Below are 19,103 nucleotides of genomic sequence, written 5' to 3'. Positions count from 1 at the left end.
CTTTGAATGAACACTCTTTGAACCCAGGAAGCAGGTGGGTGGAGGAAGGAATGTCGCAATCAAGGTATGATTAGCATACCTTGGAGCAATGGGTCACAAAGGTCACATTCCCAAGCCTCGACCTAAAGGCCTAGAATTTTGTTACTTCTTCAGTTGACAAAACATCTCAAATACTTGACAGTTATAGCCAGTTCCAATATCTGTTTTAATATAATTAGGAACACCAAGTATAAAAAAATTAACATAGGCAATGGCTAAGTACACTTTTAGTTGTTTCTCTTGTAGAGCAGTTGTAACTAGAAAGCCAAAATAGGTATCAATAGTCACATGTGCATATTTTATCTATCTATCTATCTATCTATCTATCTATCTATCTATCTATCTATCTATCTATTTATTTATTTATCTATTTAATCAGAAGTAAGAGTATCCATTTGCAATAATTGATGTCCTCAAGAATTAACACCATTATGTGGTGTTAGAAACTGTTAGATAGAAACTGAGGACACTGAGAACAAATTTTTACAATTTGACATGCACATTTTCTAAAAATACCAAAATATTATTTTAAGCCATTACTATTTTAATGATGTAAAGAAATGAGATTTATGGTCAGTTATTCTTGTGTAAGGTCTATAATCTGCCTGGGATATAAATCTAGCATGGAATTTCCTTAAGAGGTCTTGTCCAGGCAATCTAGAGCTAATTCTTAAATGTCCAAAGACAGTCTTCTTAAAAGAACTGCATTTTCCTTATGAGTTGTATATGCATAAACGATTGCAAAATTGCAAATTCATAGTATCTGAGGGATGAACAATTTTAAGCAATTGTAAGCTCTGAGCTCTCTTGCTCTCTCTGTCTCTCTCTGTCTCTGTCTCTGTCTGTCTCTGTCTCTGTCTCTCTCTCTCTCTCTCTCTCTCTCTATCTATCTATATATATATATCATATTAATAAATATTTTGTGGTTGTGGTGTAGAGATGGCTATTTGTCAAAGTGACCCGTCCAGCAGGTTCAGTTATTCGTGGGTCACGAGGGGACTTCTCCTAAAACCAAATGGGGAGTGAGCGAGAAAGGAGACCAAGCACAGAAACGCCATGGAGCCAAATCTGAATCTTGTCAAGGTCTCATTGTGTTCAGCAAAACTTACAGTTTTTATACAAAAAAGGGAAATAACCCTTACACAGAAGGGCAGGGGAGGGGGCAGTGGTAATTTTCCTTGGTGACTACAAGGGGAGGTATGATATCTAAAAGTACATCTTGTGGTTATGACATCTGCTGTTTGCGTCAGTCAGGTCTGGTGCCATCTTGTGGTAATTGTTGGTGACCTTCATCTGGACTTAGCTTGAGGAGGGGGTCCATCTGGGAACAGTCCGTTGGTGACCTTTGTCTGGACTTAGTCACCTTGGGGAGGAGGTCCAACTTTATGTCTTAAGACTTGGTAGTTCACTTGGATTATTATAAAGAATTTAGTTTTGGCTCCCAACATCAAAGTACTTTTAACCTGAGCCTAATGGCCTAGGTTATATCTCCTAAACCTATATAAGGTTGTACTGCTGATGTCAAGTATCTGTAATCCTGGTGAACCTGTGGGATGTGCAGACATGAATCCCCAGAAGCTCACATCCCAGCTAGCCTGGCTTACCCTGCACTATGGTAGCATGCTTTGAGCAACTAGGGAAGATTAAAGTAACAACTGAGGGTGAATCTCCAGTCTTCAAACAAACTTACAAACTATAAATACTTATAAAATTTATCCAAAATTTAAAATATCCCAGAAGATACAATTTATTTATATTAAATATACGTAAAATAAATATATTTAAAATTACTAATGAAAATATGTAATTGTTCTGAAACATAAGTCATCAGGCTCTGTACTTAAATGGTAGTGACTATGTCAACATTAATTAGAAGTCGTGTATGTCAATGATGAATTTTTCTGATTTTTTTTTTTGTTTGTTTTGTTTTTTGTTTTTTTGAGACAGGGTTTCTCTGTGTAGCCCTGGCTATCCTGGAACTCACTCTGTAGACCAGGCTGGCCTCGAACTCAGAAATCCACTTGCCTCTGCCTCCCGAGTGCTGGGATTAAAGGCGTGCACCACCAACGCCCGGCGAATTTTTCTGATTTTATTTGTAATTTAAAATAAAATCCTACATATTCTGTATATGAGTACAATGCAAAACAATAGATACTCATTTTGTAGTGAGTAAATTGAATAAAATAAAAAAATTCATCAACTGACTTTTATTATGTCAGGTGAAACAATATAATTATTCTTTGTAGCACAAGCATGTAAAATGTACTTACTATTTTATAAATTGAAAATATAAAAATAATTAACCAGAGTCATTGTGCAGTGTATTGGACTCAAATGTAATTTTCTGATTGAAACCATATACATGATCTGCCTTCTTGCTGTCTTCTACACAACTCCCTATATTTTTGGTAACTTTGATTCTACTACAAAATGAGAAAGCACCTACTATTGGTCATTTTAAGTTTTTCATGTGAAAGGTTTTGTAACATAAAATTCACTTTTCTTTTTGAGGTGAGAAATGGTCAAGGAAAGAGAGTACAAATTAATAATGAAAATTATTTGTGTGTTTATTGCATCATTAATATGACATCAATCATTTGGATAGGCTGTTAGGTATACTGGAGTTACAGAAAGAAAATGAAATTATCCAAACTTTGTAAAAGAAGTTTACCAACTTACATATTGACATAAAAAAGATCTTCACTGAAATTACCAACAAAAATTTAGATCCTTCAATTTCTTACAGGATTATTGATTCTAATTAAAATCTGTCTTTTCTCTGAATTTAATCAATGATTTCCTTAATGCCACCTTGACATCCTTATTTCTCAAACTGTAAATCAGAGGGTTGAGCATGGGACCAACATTAGTGTAGAAAACTGAAGATATCTTTCCTTGTTCCATAGATCCAGAAGAATATTTAAGATACATAAATGCAGCTGATCCAAAGAAAAGAGAAATTGCCATGATGTGAGAGCTACAGGTACTGAAGGCTTTCGATCTTCCTTGTGTGGATTTGATACTTAGTATGTTGGCAAGGATGAAAACATAGGAAATGAGGATGGTGAAGCTTGGAACTGTGATGTTGATACCCACAACTATGAGAACCACAACCTCATTGACATAGGTACTGGTGCAGGAAAGTTGAAGGAGAGGAAGAATGTCACACAAGTAATGGTTGATGACATTGGCATTGCAGAAAGTCAGTCTGAGCATACAGCCTGTGTGGGCAGAGGATCCAGCAAATCCCATCCCATATGCAGCAAATGATATCACAGAACAGATCTGAGGGGACATGGTGACCTTATACAGCAGTGGATTACAGATGGCCACATAGCGATCATAGGCCATTGAGGTCAACATGTAGCATTCAGAGATGACAAAAAAGAGAAAGAGAAACAGTTGAGTCATGCATCCCGCATAGGAGATGGAATTCTTCTCAGAAACAAAGTTAATCAGCATTTTGGGGCTGAAGACAGAAGAGTAACAGAGATCAATGAAGGAGAGGTTGAAGAGGAAATAGTACATGGGGGTGTGCAGGTGAGGATTGAGGCCAATCAGGATGATCAAGCCCAAGTTTCCCACCACTGTGATTATGTAGATTATTAGAAACAGGTAAAAGAGAGGCAGCTGGAGCTCTGGACGATCTGTCAAACCAGCAAGGACAAATTCTGTCACAGAAGAGCCATTTCCAACCAGCATGCTTATCACTGAAAATCTAGACGAGAAGAGAATTTTGTTAATGGATGGGCCATTTCCACAATTTTAACATCAGCAGAATTTAGCACCATGGACAAATTTATGCTTTGTCATATGAATATATTATCACATTCTCCCATTATGACAAATATCAGTTAGCCCATGCTTATGTTTATAACCTGAATACTACAATAACATTCTTCTATCCTTGCCTCAACCTATTGAGGTAGTGTGCCTGACATGCATTCATTAATTAACTTAGGTAGTGGGATGTGATTTACAGTCTCTTCGGTCTGGTACTTCAAATCCCATTCTTTCATTGCATTAGACTTCCTACTTCTTTTGTGATGTACATAAAGAGTGAGTTCTGGTAGGACATCAGCCATACAGATTTATCCCTCACAGTAATGAGAGGTTTCCATAGTGCTTACTAGACTCTATGAAGCTAGCAATTGATAGCAGGTATGGACGATATCCACAGTAGCTCAAGATTTACCTTTTTAATAATTTAATATCTAATTATATTCTTCACTGTTTCTTCACATTTCTTCTACTCTATCCTAACTTCACACAGGGATGGAGAAAGGTTTTACTTTCAAAGGTTTACAAAGGCATAAAAAAGAAAATAGTAATTAATATGGGTTTCATTTATGACACATATTTTAATGCTCAAACAATATGCTTATTATAAATAAATTCTTTCTGTAGATGGCACCTTAGTATTTTGTTTAAAATAAGTACCTACTCCCTGCTATGGTAGTTTTGTATTTCATGTGTCACCCGGAAATATTATGCTTGTCTTTCTATTTGACCAAAGAGGAAATACATACAGGCAACAACAGAATCTGAGCTCTGTACTACTGATCCGTTGTTGTTGTTGTTTGCTTTTCAATATAATAAGTACTCTCTTTTTTGCACACAAAAGAAATTGCAGACATGAATAGGAATGAATGCACTCACCTTTTCTTGATTTTGAACAGTCCTACCTCACTTCCACTATCCAGAACACCGAATTGGCATCAAATACCAATTAAAAATGGCCAGATATCATCACAAAATCCTATGTGGTAAAAGTGTCATAGCAAAGGTCTCATGATTTGAGACTCACTCTGAGATACGAATAATACTTCTAAATAATCATTTTCTCAAAATTGGTGAAGGAAATTCACATTATATCACTCCAGAGCCACCACTTAAATAGAGTACAAGACTGCTTATAATCTTTTAGACCTGATTAGAAATCCAGGAACAGGTTCCCCCACCCCCAAAGGAACACTCCATGGTGATCAAGTAGGAAAAGAAAAAAAAAAGATTTATGTTTAAACAGCACTTTGTTTTAGTACACATAATATTTTCATCAGGGACTGTCTAGTCACCTGAGTATAGACTTACAAAGATGTAAGTACAATTAACATCATTAAATTTTTCACTGCTTATTTCTATGAAGTAAATTAACTTTAGACAAAATCTGTATTTGATTGACGTAAATTTTATTTTTAAGCCAATTTTAGTAAATTTATTTTATATTTATTATACAAAGTAAGGATTGCATCTAACAAACTTTGAATATATTCACCTCAATTTGCTCTTTCTAATTTGCATCTGTACAATCTTTTTCTCTTCTACAATGCTAAGAGTATTCAGTTCACATTTCTATATAGATCACATATACAGCATGTTGATTTTCAGTTCTATACATTTTGCACACAAATAAAATAATTGCTATAATATTTATTAAAGAAGCAATAAACCTATATAGTGTATGATGTCATGTGATCTTTATACATGCATCAATTTATAAGCACCTCAGTGTTGAATTACATTTATATCAGGCACAGAAATAGGCAATTTTTTCTTAGGCATTTCTACTTTAGAAATATATAAAATGAAAATGGCCCTTTACTTCATTTACTTTAGTTTTCTTGCATTGTTCAGATAAACCTTATCCACAGTATAATAATGTTATATCAGTAAAATACATTGATATTTATGAGCAACCATTTCAAGAAAACATGACTTCACAATTTCCATATATAACTGGAGATTTACTTATGAAAATACATGCATTTTTTCTAATTTTAAGTAAATCTTGACACAATACTTTTACTTTAATGTAAAAGCTTGTAATATAAATCTACATGAAAACACTGTTAGATTTAGTGTTCAAAGGTCATTACCAACACATTCTTTGTTAATTTTAGTACACACATAAGCAGAAATTTAAATTTTCTGGAAAGTAAATTTTAAGGTACACCATTAAATTTGTATTTACTACAGTTGTTTATTTCATTCAATAAGCCATTCATTAATTTTATTTATATTATTGATATAATTATATTAATGTTTGTATTAATACTTAATATATGCAAGTCAATTTGGGAGTATAAAGAAAGTTAAATAAGTAATTAATACATAAGACTCAGATCTTCTGTGCTATTTGTAATAGGTGAGGTAACGGTAGTTAGTAGAAGCATCAGTGTTCATGTACAGAATACAGTAAGGATTCAATACCTAATTGGTGTCCATTTGACCAAGTATATCCCACAACAGTCCACATAGATATTTGAAGCCTGTCAGCATTCAATAAAAGGAGAATATTTAAGTTGAAAACATTGTGACTCCCCTAAACACACACACACACACACACACACACACACGGGCTTACACACTAAGGAATGAGGTTTTTTGCACTAAATATAAGTTCTAAAAAGAGAAAAATTTTGATGACTGGTCATGTGTGTGTGGGATGTCTTGCAACCATGTTTGGAGGATTCAATGGGAAGGGATAAAAGAACTGCTTAGTAAAGAGATCCAGGGTGGATGTTCACTGAAGCCCTGACTCTTTGGACTGATATGAGATAAGAAAATAAAAACAAGTTCTTTAAAATTATTAAATAGGAATTCATATAAAGTTTTTTTTAAAGTGATCTAAATTTTTTCACACAATTTCTTCTTATAGTGATATTGGAAGTCCAAAAGAATAGCAAAAGAAAGAAACTGATATTGGTATAATATTAACTAAATCACAAATATTGTTTAGCTTTCAGGAACTGCATGTGTGGTGGGGTGTAGGTTTGTGTGGGTTTGTTTGCAGGTCTCTATATAGATTTGTGGAAATCAATCCTAAAAATACTGCTACCAACCTGACCACCATCATGATACAATATTATTCTACCAATATAGAACAACAACCACATACAAATTATATATCCACAGGGGTAATATCATTATCTTATTGTCTGACAACTAATGATTTCATCATCATCTCTGCACTATGACTAATTTGAGGATGATAGATGGACTTCTACACCCTATGATCTCTGGAAATACTCTCAGGGTTTGATGGTTATTTTAGTTGTTTTAGTGTAGTTTTATTTTGTTTTATTTTTCACTACACATAACATATTTCAGGTCTCTCAAAGCTGTGGCATCTGTGACAAACTAGTGGCTTCAATTGCTGAAAACCATTCTATTTATGATAACCTAAGATTTACATTCTAGTGAGACCAACATAAGAGTACTTGGTCCTTGTATGGTCACAAGGTTTTGTGGGTGGGTAATATTTCATAAGCAGAGGCTGCAGTACCACAGTTGAGTCTATTGGCATTAGCATTTTCATGTTAAAAGAATGGGAAGGATATAATCCAGTCCCAGTTCTGGAAAATGTTTGGTGACAAGAGGTGGCAAGTTGGGATTCCATCTCCCCTACGATTTGGAGACGTCATTATGATTGCCTCCGTATATTTCAGGAATGATATACTGCATTAGAGTTCCTTAATTCTAGCTGTCTCTCTATGCATTCTCTTCTCCTCTTTACATGATCCTCCTGTTCTAGTTCCTGCTGCTGGTTCACCTGTATATCATAATCTAGTCCCGCTTCCTAGGGATATTTGTGTGCCTACTGTAGTCCTTTCTGGTAAATCTAAACTCTCTGAGTCTACACATTAGAGCATACTTATTATTTACTTAATGGCTAAAACACATATAAGTGAATACATGCTATATTTAACTTTCTGCGTGTAGCTTATCTCACTTAGGATGAATTTTTCAATCCATTCCTCTTCAAATTACAAGATGTCATTTTAAAAAAAATAGCTAAGTAATGTCACATTGTATAAATGAGCCACTTTTTTCTTTTTTCTGTTTTAGATCATCAAGGGTGTTTCCAATTTCTGGCTACTGATGAATAGAGAAGCAATGACCATGACTTATCAAGTGTTCTTCTGGTAGGATAGAACATCCTGTGTGTATATGCCCTTGAGTGGGATAGCCGGGTCATCATGTAGGTTGATTCCTAACATTGTGAGAAATCACCATACTGAATTCTGTAGTTGATGTATGAGCTTTCACTTATACCACTGATAGAAGTGAGTGCCTTACTTCATATCTTGGTCAGCATGAGCTGTCATTTGTGTTATAGTTCTTACCATTTTGACTTGTGTAGGATGGAATCTCAAAGTAGTTTTTATTTGCATTTCCCTAATGAGTAAAGATGTAGAAATTTCTTTGTTTCTGAGCCATTTGAGTTTACTCTACTGCAAATTCTCTATTTTGATCTGTACACAATTTTTAAATTGAATTATTTGGTTTTTAATATCGAGTTTCTTGAGTTTTTAATATATTTTTTGATATTAGTCTTCTGTCAGATATTGAGTTGGTAAAAATATTTCCCATACTCTTTGAATGATGTTGTTCTTTCCTTAACAGAAGCTTTTCAGATTCATGATGTCCCATTTATTAATTCTTGATCGTAGTGCCCGTGTAAATGTGTGCTATTCAGAAATTAATTTCCTGTGCCAGTACTTGCCTGCTCATATACAATTGAGTTCTTGTCCCTAGGAAATCTACAAATAACCTTGCCACAAAATTTTGACACAGAATTATGACTTGCTTGCAAAATATGCTAAGGCAATGGTGGCACAAATCTTCTAAAAACAAACAACTATTGTCTGATTTGACTTAAAGCACACTCCCTGAGATGGAAGTTATACACAGTACTCCTTGGTGATCAAGAAACAGAGCATGTATAGTCTAGTGATCTAGGGTAAATCTAAGTATAAAAAGTAGCAAAAATAATGAAGAATGACTTACTGTCATTATCTTCTACACTCATAGATCAGGATCTTAATGACTCATCACAGAAGCTTCCTCCTTCACCATATGAGAACAAATAGACATAGACCCATAAGTTATACAGAGAAAGATAGAGACCTTAGAACAATAAATTCTTAAAGGGATGTCTCCATGAAATCCCTCCCTCAGAGTTCATGAAACACGGCAGAAGAGGAGGCAGAAAGAATGAAAGAGTCAGAGGAGATGAAGGATACCAGAAGAAGAAAGCACTTTAAATCAATAGCTGAACTCACAGAGACAGAAATAGCAAGCAGAATGCCTCATAGGTTTGGACCAGGTCCTCTGACCATATACATTCATACACATGGATCCACATACACACAAAGATATATATAAATGAATGATGTATATATAATGTATATATATATATATAGTAGGTTGATATGTAATATATATATATATATATATATATATACATATATATAAATATATTACATTTGTGCTGACAACACTTCTCCAAAAGGACACAGGCTATTAAACAAAAAATGACAGTTCCAGGAATGAGTTGTTGACCGAGGGAATCAAATAGACTCCAAAATCTATATAGGATACTGATGTTGCTCTTCTTTACCTCCCAGAAGTTAAAAATAAAATGCCTTGATGAAGACACCACACACTTCAGAAACAAACATGGAAGAATTGATCAGTATCTAAACTAAAAGCCTACCCCAGAAGGACTAGCTTTTCTGGTACTACAAAGTGTTATTTGAGTTGCTACAGAAGAGAAGAAACCAGTCACCTGACCCAGCAGTGAGCCCTATAAATCACAACAATGACCAACATGGCAAGACACTCATTAAAATGAAAATTAGCATCTCATATCTAGGAGCTAGCCAACAGATGTCTAAATGAACTTAAGGCCAGCTCAACAGGAGGGAATTATGTGTGATACTCGAAACCTCGCCAATACCAAGATCTAGTGAAGTTATGGATTCTAAAGCAGAACATAAAATCACCACTTTACTAAAACAGTTAGTTCTTCATACCTGCATTCTAAACACTTGTACCAAACCAATATGTACAGTTTTCACCATCAAAGAAGCTTCTCTTTGCAGTAAATAAAGACCACTACAGAAAACTACAAGTGTAGGGAATAGCAGGCTGGTCTCCAGTCGACCTGAGATCTGAACCTTGATGGTCATAATTTACCTTCATGACAAGGCGTTCCCTCATGCTCCTGGAACTCTGGCCCCTGTCTAAGTTACCACCCACAGCCCCCACAAGAGAAGCATGGTCAGTAGTCACTTAGAAAATGGCCCAAGCTTCTGACCTTTAGGCTAAACTCCTCCCCAGTTACCTAGCAACAGTGAAGACAATAAAAAGGGGTGTTCAGCCCCCCACCTCGCTCTCTTACGCTCTCACTCCTTTGTTCTCTCAATATCTCACTTCTCTCTCCTCTTCCCTTTATCCTTGTCTTCTCTCCTCTCTCTCTCTCTCTCTCTCTCTCTCTCTCTCTCTCTCTCTCTCTCTCTCTCTCTCTCTCTCTCTCTTCTCTCTTTCTGCCTGCATTTCTATAATAAAGCTCTTAAACCACAGAGAGTCTGTGATCCGCTGCTCACTCTAGTCAGTGTTGGTAACCTCTGCCCTTATCCCTCTCTCCTAAAACCCTGGGGCTGCAGGGTGTGGCCCTGGGGCTCCTAGGTCAGGGGCTGCCCCTTCTCCACTCCCCACCGAGTGGGTCAGAGGCTTAGATGCCCACCCGGGGCTGAGTGGAAAGCGTCCAGCAGCCCCCCAATGCGTGTGTCTGCCTGTGCAGAGCACAGGAATTCTGGCCGGATGTTGGCCCCCCTTTCTCCTCCCCCTCTTCCCCAGGGCCTTCTTCTCATGATAAACTCCTTTACTGGTTACTGAATACTAAGTCATCTACCCTGAAATTATAAGTACAAGCAACACTAAAAAGGTTCAGCAGGACAGATGACTATATATATATGACATAGATAGATGATAGATAGATAGATAGATAGATAGATAGATAGATAGATAGATAGATAGATGATAGGGATAGATACAGATAGATATTGTGTGTGTGTGTGTGTGTGTGTGTGTGTGTGTATGTTTGTGTGTATAAAGAGGTCATGACTTTGAGAGAAAATTGTGAAATGGGAAGAAACTGGAGGTAGGGAAAAGGGGCAATAATGCAATTATATTTTAAGTAAAAATAACTCTCTTCCTTGGTCCGGCTTACAAGATTCATGTGGTATATAAAAAATGGGCCCAGTAATGACTGCTGCTAAGTTTCACAGAGCATTGTCTCATCTATGACCTGGTGACTTATATCATGCAGCATATCTACAGAAGTGTTACTCTAAATGACAGGCAACCAAATTTTGTTACCCTGAGATCAAAGTTACATTTCGGGCAAGCAGGTTGTAGGTCTATGATAAGAAGCATATTTCATTTTTTTCTATACCTATTACTTTTTAATTGAATTGTTTCCCAGACAGAGAAAAGAGTTTCCTAAGACTCTCTGAGGGTGTAGATAATAATTTTAATTATAAATATTATTAAATTCAGAGTTAATTTAAATGCTAAATTATTTTTTTAACCTAGATCAATGAAAGAAATTGAAATTGTAAAATAATCCCATTTGCTAAGATGATAGGTTAATAACGCACAGAGACCAGTCCATTCAGGAGAGCTTGCGGGCTGCAGATGCAACAGAGATTCTTGGACAGGGGCCCTTCAGGCCTTCATCCTCAGCCAGGAGGATGAGCTGGGACCCAGACCTCTGTACACCCTCTCTGCCAGAGGAGAGTCAGCCTCCGGGGAGGGCTCTGACCCCAGGACTCAGGCGAGATCGCCATCTTGTATCCCAGGTCTCTCAGTGACCAGTCTGACAGGAGAGCATGTGGGCCACAGAAGCAACAGAGCTTCTTGGACAGGGTCCCTTCAGACCTTCATCTTCAGCCAGGAGGCAGAGCTGAGCTCCAGACTTCTGTGCACCTTCCCTGTAAGAGGAGAGCTTGCCTGCAAAGGGTGTTCTGACCACTGGGACTAAGGAGAGAGTTGGATTCCCAGGAGTGTTGACAGAGGCTAACAGAATCACAGGAGGAACAAGCTCCAGCCATAGACAGCTAGAACATCTAGCACCAGAGATTACCAAATGGTGGAAGGCAAATGTAAGAATCTTACTAACAGAAACCAAGACCAGACCAGGTGAGAACACAATCTTATATCTGGGGTCCCTTAGAGACCAGTCTACACAGGAGAGTACTCAGACAGCAGAAGCAACATAGCTTCTGGAATAGGGTCCTGTTTGTGTCTACATCTTCAACCAGGAGTCAGAACTGAGCTGCAGACCTCTGTGCGCTTTCCCCACCAGAGGAGGGGTGGTCTCCAGGGAGGACTCTGACCTTGGGATCAGGGGAGAACACCGTATTGTATCCCTGGTCCCTCAGAGACCAGTCTGCCCAGGATAGCACATGGGCAACAGAAGCAACATAGCTTCTGGGACAGGGTGCATTTTGGGCTTTCATATTCAGCCAGGAGGCAGAGCTGAGCTCCAGGCCTCTGTGCACCTTCCCTGCAAGAGGAGATCTTGCCTGCAGAGAGTACTCTGACCACTGAGACTCAAGAGAGAGTTGGACTCCAAGGAGTGCTGACAGAGGCTAACAAAATCACAGAAGGAGCAAGCTCCACTCAGAGACAGCTATAACAAATAACACCAGAGATTACCAGATGGCAAAAGGCAAATATAAAAATCTTACAAACAGAAACCAAGACCACTCAGCATCATCAGAACCCAGCACTCCCATCACAATGAGTCCTGGATACGCCCAAGACACCTGAAAAGCAAGATTCTGATTTAAAATCATATCTCATGATGCTGGTACAGGATCTTAAGAAGTACATTTATAACTCACTTAAAGAAATAGAGGAGAACATAGCTAAATAGGTAGAAGGCCTTAAAGAAGAAGCACAAAATTCCATTAAAGACTTCCAGGAAAACACAACCAAATAGGTGTAGGAATTAAAAAAAAATCCAAGATCTAAAAAGGGAAGTAGAAACAATAAAGAAAACCCAAAGAAATCAGGAACCATAGATGTGAGCATCAGATACAGAATACAAGAGATGGAAGAGAGAAACTAAGGTGCAGAAGATTCCATAGAGAACATGAACAAAACAATCAAAGAAAATGCAAAATCCCAAAAGATTCTAACTCAAAACATCCAGGAAATCTAGGACACAATGAGAACACCAAACTTACTGATAATAGGGGTAGATGAGAATGAAGATTTTCAAATTAAAGGGTCAGTAAATATCTTCAACAAAATTATAGAAGAGAACTTCCCTAACCTAAAGAAAGAGATGCCCATGAACATACAAGAAGCCTACAGGACACCAAATAGACTAGAGCAGAAAAGAAATTCCCAAAAGCTCCAGAGCAAAAGTAAGCAAATACACTCAAGAGGAGTAAACGGAAGTAAATAATCAAACTCAGGGCTGAAATCAACCAAGTGGAAAGGAAAAAAAGAAAAACCATACAAATAATCAACCAAACCAGGAGCTGGTCCTTTGAGAAAATCAACTTGATAGATAAACCCTTAGCCAGACTAACTGGAGGGCACAAAGACAGTATCCTAATTAACAAAATCAGTAATGAAAAAGGAGACATAACAGAACACTAAGAAATTCAAAACATCATCAGATCCTACTACAAAAGGCTATACTCAACAAAACTGCAAAAGCTGGATGAAATGGACAAATTCCTAGACAGATACCAGGTACAAAATTAAATCAGGATCAGATTAATGATCTAAACAGCCCCATATCCCCTAAAGAAATAGAAAGAATCATTAATAGTCTCCCAACAAAAAAAAAAAAGAAAGAAAGAAAGAAAGAAAGAAAGAAAGAAAGAAAGAAAGAAAGAAGGAAAGAAAGAAAGAAAGAAAGGGGGAAAAAAAGCCCAGGACCAGATGGGTTTAATCCAGAGTTCTATCAGACCTTCAAAGAAAACCTAATTCCAATTCTCCTCAAACTATTCCATGAAAGAGGAACAGAAGGTACTCTACCGAATTCATTCTATGAAGCCACAATTACTCTGATACATAAACCACATAAAGACCCAACAAAGAGAACTCCAACCCAATTTCCCTTATGAATATCTATGAATATCAATACAAAAACACTCAATAAAATGCTCGCTAACAGAATCCAAGAACACATCAAACTGATAATCCATCATGATCAAGTAGGTTTCATCCAAGGGATGCAGGGATGGTTTAATATATGGCAATTCATCAATGAAATTCACTATATAAACAAACTCAAAGACAAAAACCACATGATCATCTCCTTAGATACTGAGAAAGCATTTGACAATACCTAAAACCCATTCATGATAAAACTCTTGGAAAGATCAGGAATTGAGGGCCCATACCTAAACAAAATAAAAGCAATATACAGCAAACCAATAGCCAACATCAAACTAAGTGGAGAGAAACTTGAAGGAATCCTATTAAAATCAGGGACTAGAAAAGACTGTCCACTTTCTCCCTACCTATTGAATATAGGACTCAAAGTACTAACCAGAGCAATTAGAGAACAAAAGGAGATCAAGTGGATAAAACTGGAAAGGAAGAAGTCAAAATATCACTATTTGCAGATCATATGATAGTATATATAAGTGACCCTAAAAATTCCATCAGGGAACTCCTAAACCTGATAAACAGCTTCAGTGACATAGCTGCATACAAAACTAACTCAAACAAATCAGTGGCCTTTCTCTACACAAAGGATAAACAGGATGAGAAAGAAATTAGGGAAACAACACCCTTCACAGTAGTCACAAATAATATAAAACATCTTGGTGTGACTCTAAGGAACTGAAAGACCTGTATGATAGGATCTTCAAGTCTCTGATGAAAAAATTTGAAGAAGATCTCAGAAAATGGAAAGATCTCCCATGCTCATGGATTGGCAGGATTACTAGAGTCAAAATGGCTATGTTGCAGAAAAGAATCTACAGATTCAAGGCAATCCCCATCAAAATGCCAATTCAATTCTTTACTGAGTTAGAAAGGGCAATTTTCAAATTAATCTGAAATAACAAAAGACCTAGGATAGCAGAAACTATTCCCAACAATAAAAGTACCTCTGGTGGAATCACCATGTGTGACCTAAAGCTGTACTACAGAGCAATTGTGATAAAAACTGCATGATGCTGGTACAGCGAAAGGCAGGTAGATCAATGGAATAGAATTGAAGACCCAGAAATGAACCCACACACATATGGTCACTTGATCTTTGACAAGGGAGCTAACACTATCTAGTGGAAAAAAGACAGCATTTTTCATAAATGGTACTGGCACAACTGGCAGTTATCATGTAGAAGAATTCAAATTGATCCATTCCTGTCTCCCTATACAAAGCTCAAGTCTAGGTGGATCAAGGAACTCCACATAAAACTAAAAACACTGAAATTTATAGAGGAGAAAGTGGGGAAGAGTCTCAAAGATATGGGCACAGGGGAAAAATTCCTGAATAGAACAGCAATGGCTTATGCTATAAGATCAATAATCCACAAATGGGACCTCATAAAGATGCAAATCTTCTGTAAAGCCAAAGACACTGTCAATAAGACAAAAAGGCCACCAACTGATTGGGAAAGAATCTTTACCTATCCTACATCATATAGGGGACTAATATCCACTATATATAAAGAACTCAAGAAGATGGACTCCAGAAAATCTAATAACCTTATTAAAAAGAGGGGTACAGAGCTAAACAAAGAATTCTCAACTAAGGAATACTGAATGGCTAAGAAGCACCAGAAAAAAATGTTCAAAATACTTAATCATCAGGGAAATGCAAATCAAAACAACCCTCAGATTCCACCTCACACCAGACAGAATGGCTAAGATCAAAAATGCAGGTGACAGCAGATGCTGGCGAGAGTGTGGAGACTGAGGATCACTCCTCCATTACTGGTAGGATTGCAAGCTTGTACAACCATTCTGGAATCAGTGTGGGGGTTCCACACTGATTGGACATAGTATTATTGGAAGATCCAGCAAGACCTCTCCTGGGCATATACCCAGAAGATGTTCCAACTTGTAATAAGGACACATGCTCCACTATGTTCATCACAGCCTTATTTATAATAGCCAGAAGCTGGAAAGAACCCAGATGTCCCTCAACAGAGGAATGGATACAGAAAATGTGGTACATTTAAGCAATGGAGTGCTACTTAGCTATTAAAAACAATAAATTTATGAAATTCTTAGGCAAATGGATGGGTCTAGAGGATATCATCCTGAGTGAAGTTACCCAATCACAAAAGGACTCACATTATTTGCACTTACTGATAAGTGCATATTAACACAGGAACTTAGACTACTCAAGATACAATTTGTGAAACACATGAAATTCAAAAAGGAAGACCAAAGAGTGGATACTTCATTCCTTCTTAGAATGGGGAACAAAATACCCATGGAGGGAGTTACAGAAAAAAAGTTCGAAGCTGAGACAGAAGAAAGGACCATTCAGAGGCTGCCCCACCTGGGGATCCATCCCATATACAACCACCAAACCCAGACACTATTGTATGTGCCAATATGATTAGCTGACAGGACCCTAATATAGCTATCTCATGAGAGGCTATGCCAGTGCCTGGCAAATACAGAAGTGGATGCTCACAGTCATCTCTTGGATGGAATACAAAGCCCCTAATGAAGGAGCTAGAGAAGTAACCAAGGAGCTAAAGGGGTCTGCAAACCTATAGGAGGATCAACAATATGAATTAACCAGTGCCCCCCAGAACTGTGTCTTTAGTTGCATATGTAGCAGAGGATGCTGTAGTAGGTCATCAATGGGAAAGAGGCCCTTGTTCTTGTGAAGATCATATGCCCCAGTACAGGGAAATGCTGGAGCCAGGAAGAGGGAGTGGGTGAGTTGGGGAGCAGGGAGGGGTGAGGGTATAGGGGACTTTGGGATGACATTTGAAATGTAAATGGAGAAAATATCTAATAAAAAACAACAAAAAAAACAATAAATAATTAAATAAAGCACTTGCCAGATAAGAGTGAGGACTGGAGGTCAAACTCCCACATAATTTCCAGGTGGGTACCTTGATCTACCTATAGTTGCAGTACTCATAAGGCAGAGGCAGGATATTTTTGGAACAAGCTAGCTATCCAAACTAGCTATATTGCTGAGCTCAGACATCAACTGAGAGACTCTAACTCAATGAATAAATGGATAATGATGGTGAAAGTCTCCTGATATCAAACACAGGCATTTACTTACATACACATACATCTACATGAACACATTGTGTGTCCTCACACTCATATGAACACTAACTATATTCACATGCAAATGGCATAAATAAATAAGCCCATTTACTTCACAGAATTGAGCCATACTATGTTCTGATTTGTTTTCCACCAGGCTATGTTGACTAGAAAAGAATTTGTATTGATATTTCGTATCTTGAACTTAAAACTCAACATTTACTTTTTAAAAAGTACATTTTAGGTTTTGGATTTACATACCTGACCCTGTGTCCTTAAGAAGTGTTGCAAGTCAACTAGAACATGTGCATGAGAATATATTTCAAATAATTTTTGACAAATGTGACTTTTCATGCTAAGTAACAATAAAGCAATATTTTTAAAATATAGAATATTTTTAGAAGGCAATTTGAAGCTCATTTGCTTAAATAAACAAAAATATTATAATGAATAAAATTGGTTCACTTTACTACAAATAATTTTATTCAGTTTAATTCAAAGATTTAACTGGTATAATGGCCGGGCAGTGGTGGCGCATGCCTTTAATCCCAGCACTCGGGAGGCAGAGGCAGGCAGATCTCTGAGTTCGAGGCCAGCCTGGTCTACAGACTGAGTTCCAGGACAGCCAGGGCTACATAGAGAGACCCTGTCTCGAAAAAACAAACAAACAAACAAACAAACAAAAAAACTAACTGGTATAATGATTTATCAGCATACATTTTAAAACAAATATCTTTTCAAATATAATCTACACAAATAAATATCACAGTTTAAAGATTCCTCTTATTTGAAGTCCATATACCACTATTTTTTTATACTATTGACTCAGAGCTGAAACAGTCTCTTCTGGTGGAAAAGGCAAGGTTCCTGATATTCAGGCAGCTCATAATATTCGCTGCCCTAAGAATATCTTACCAGTAAATGGTCCCTGAAGGAAGAAGGCATTATGTAGATCTAATTGCTTACTGGTGACAGGAATTCAATGAACCATTTTCCACCATGGGCCAGGCTTATGGGCAATGCAGGAGCACTTAGATCTCCCATATTTCTGTCAGTATCACATCAACTAGACTTCTGTGAGCAACAACACAAAATTCATTGTTTTACAAGACTGACTTGTGTTCAATTGTTTCTTTGGTCTGTTTTTGGTACCCTGAGTAGAATAACTGAAAGCTTATACTTCTGTCCCCAGAAAAAGTCTTATCACATACATGCAGGATAACATGTTCTGAACAGATTCCAGTCTTGTGGACACACACAAAAGAAAATGCTATACAATAAAATTAACTGATTTTTTTTAGAGTGTTTGGATAAGTCATCTTTCTCTACAAATAAAAATGTCACATGAAATATGCTCCTTAAATATACAGTTAACTGAGAGAACATGACTCCTTGGAAAGACTTATTCAATCTCAGACTCACCATCCTAAAAAAATCCAAAATCATAAAAATGATGAAAATATTATTCAGTCTCCCATGCCTGTGCCACTTTAATATTTATACTGTAAGAACAGGTACATCTTAAAAATTGGATCCTAAATCTCAGCTTTATCTCTATAATAAGCATTATTGCTAAGTTTATTTTTTTGGCTGGCTTCCATCTTTTGAAATCATTATGAAACAACTCTATAGAAGGTCTATCTGGTGTTTCAAAATCATCTGCCTTTGCATTCTTTATGAAGTGCACAGTGGGTGTGATAATAGTCCCTGATTATAAGGCGTGTGGCCTTAAAAAGTCACATGGCTATTTTTCTTATCCAGATGTCAGATACATATTACCCTTGGCCCTGAGATTCAAACTCAAGCAGAAGCATGTATGTACTTTATCTCTAACCTTAAGTGTACTTATGGTTTGGTTTTCAGAGGAAGCAAATAGATTATTTTTCTAAACTGCATTCTTTATATATAAACAAAACAGAAAATAAATGGACTAGTGTTCTATAGCCAGGGATGTAATAATTTTAAAAAACAATAATAGGCCAATCCATATATCAGAG

At 36.9% G+C, this 19,103-nt stretch overlaps 1 protein-coding gene across 1 annotated transcript; it reads right to left on the bottom strand.

Moving 5' to 3' along the window:
• Window positions 1–2,796: 2,796 nt before the first annotated feature.
• LOC110301364 (olfactory receptor 8B3) lies at window positions 2,797–3,744 on the bottom strand. The gene has a single exon (XM_021171827.1). The coding sequence runs from the start codon at window positions 3,739–3,741 to the stop codon at window positions 2,797–2,799; it is 945 nt and encodes a 314-aa protein (XP_021027486.1). The 5' UTR covers window positions 3,742–3,744.
• Between the last annotated feature and the right edge of the window lie 15,359 nt (window positions 3,745–19,103).

The sequence above is a fragment of the Mus caroli genome, unplaced genomic scaffold (genome assembly GCF_978045245.1).
Source record: "Mus caroli unplaced genomic scaffold, Mus_caroli_1 scaffold_11, whole genome shotgun sequence".
NCBI lineage: Eukaryota > Metazoa > Chordata > Mammalia > Rodentia > Muridae > Mus > Mus caroli.
Note: the sequence above shows the minus strand (reverse complement) of the source record. Positions and strands in the feature narration are given on the sequence as shown.

Bases quoted from the DNA above. Each gene is read 5' to 3' on its own strand.
- LOC110301364 (XM_021171827.1), bottom strand. From the start codon at position 3,741: ATGCTGGTTGGAAATGGCTCTTCTGTGACAGAATTTGTCCTTGCTGGT.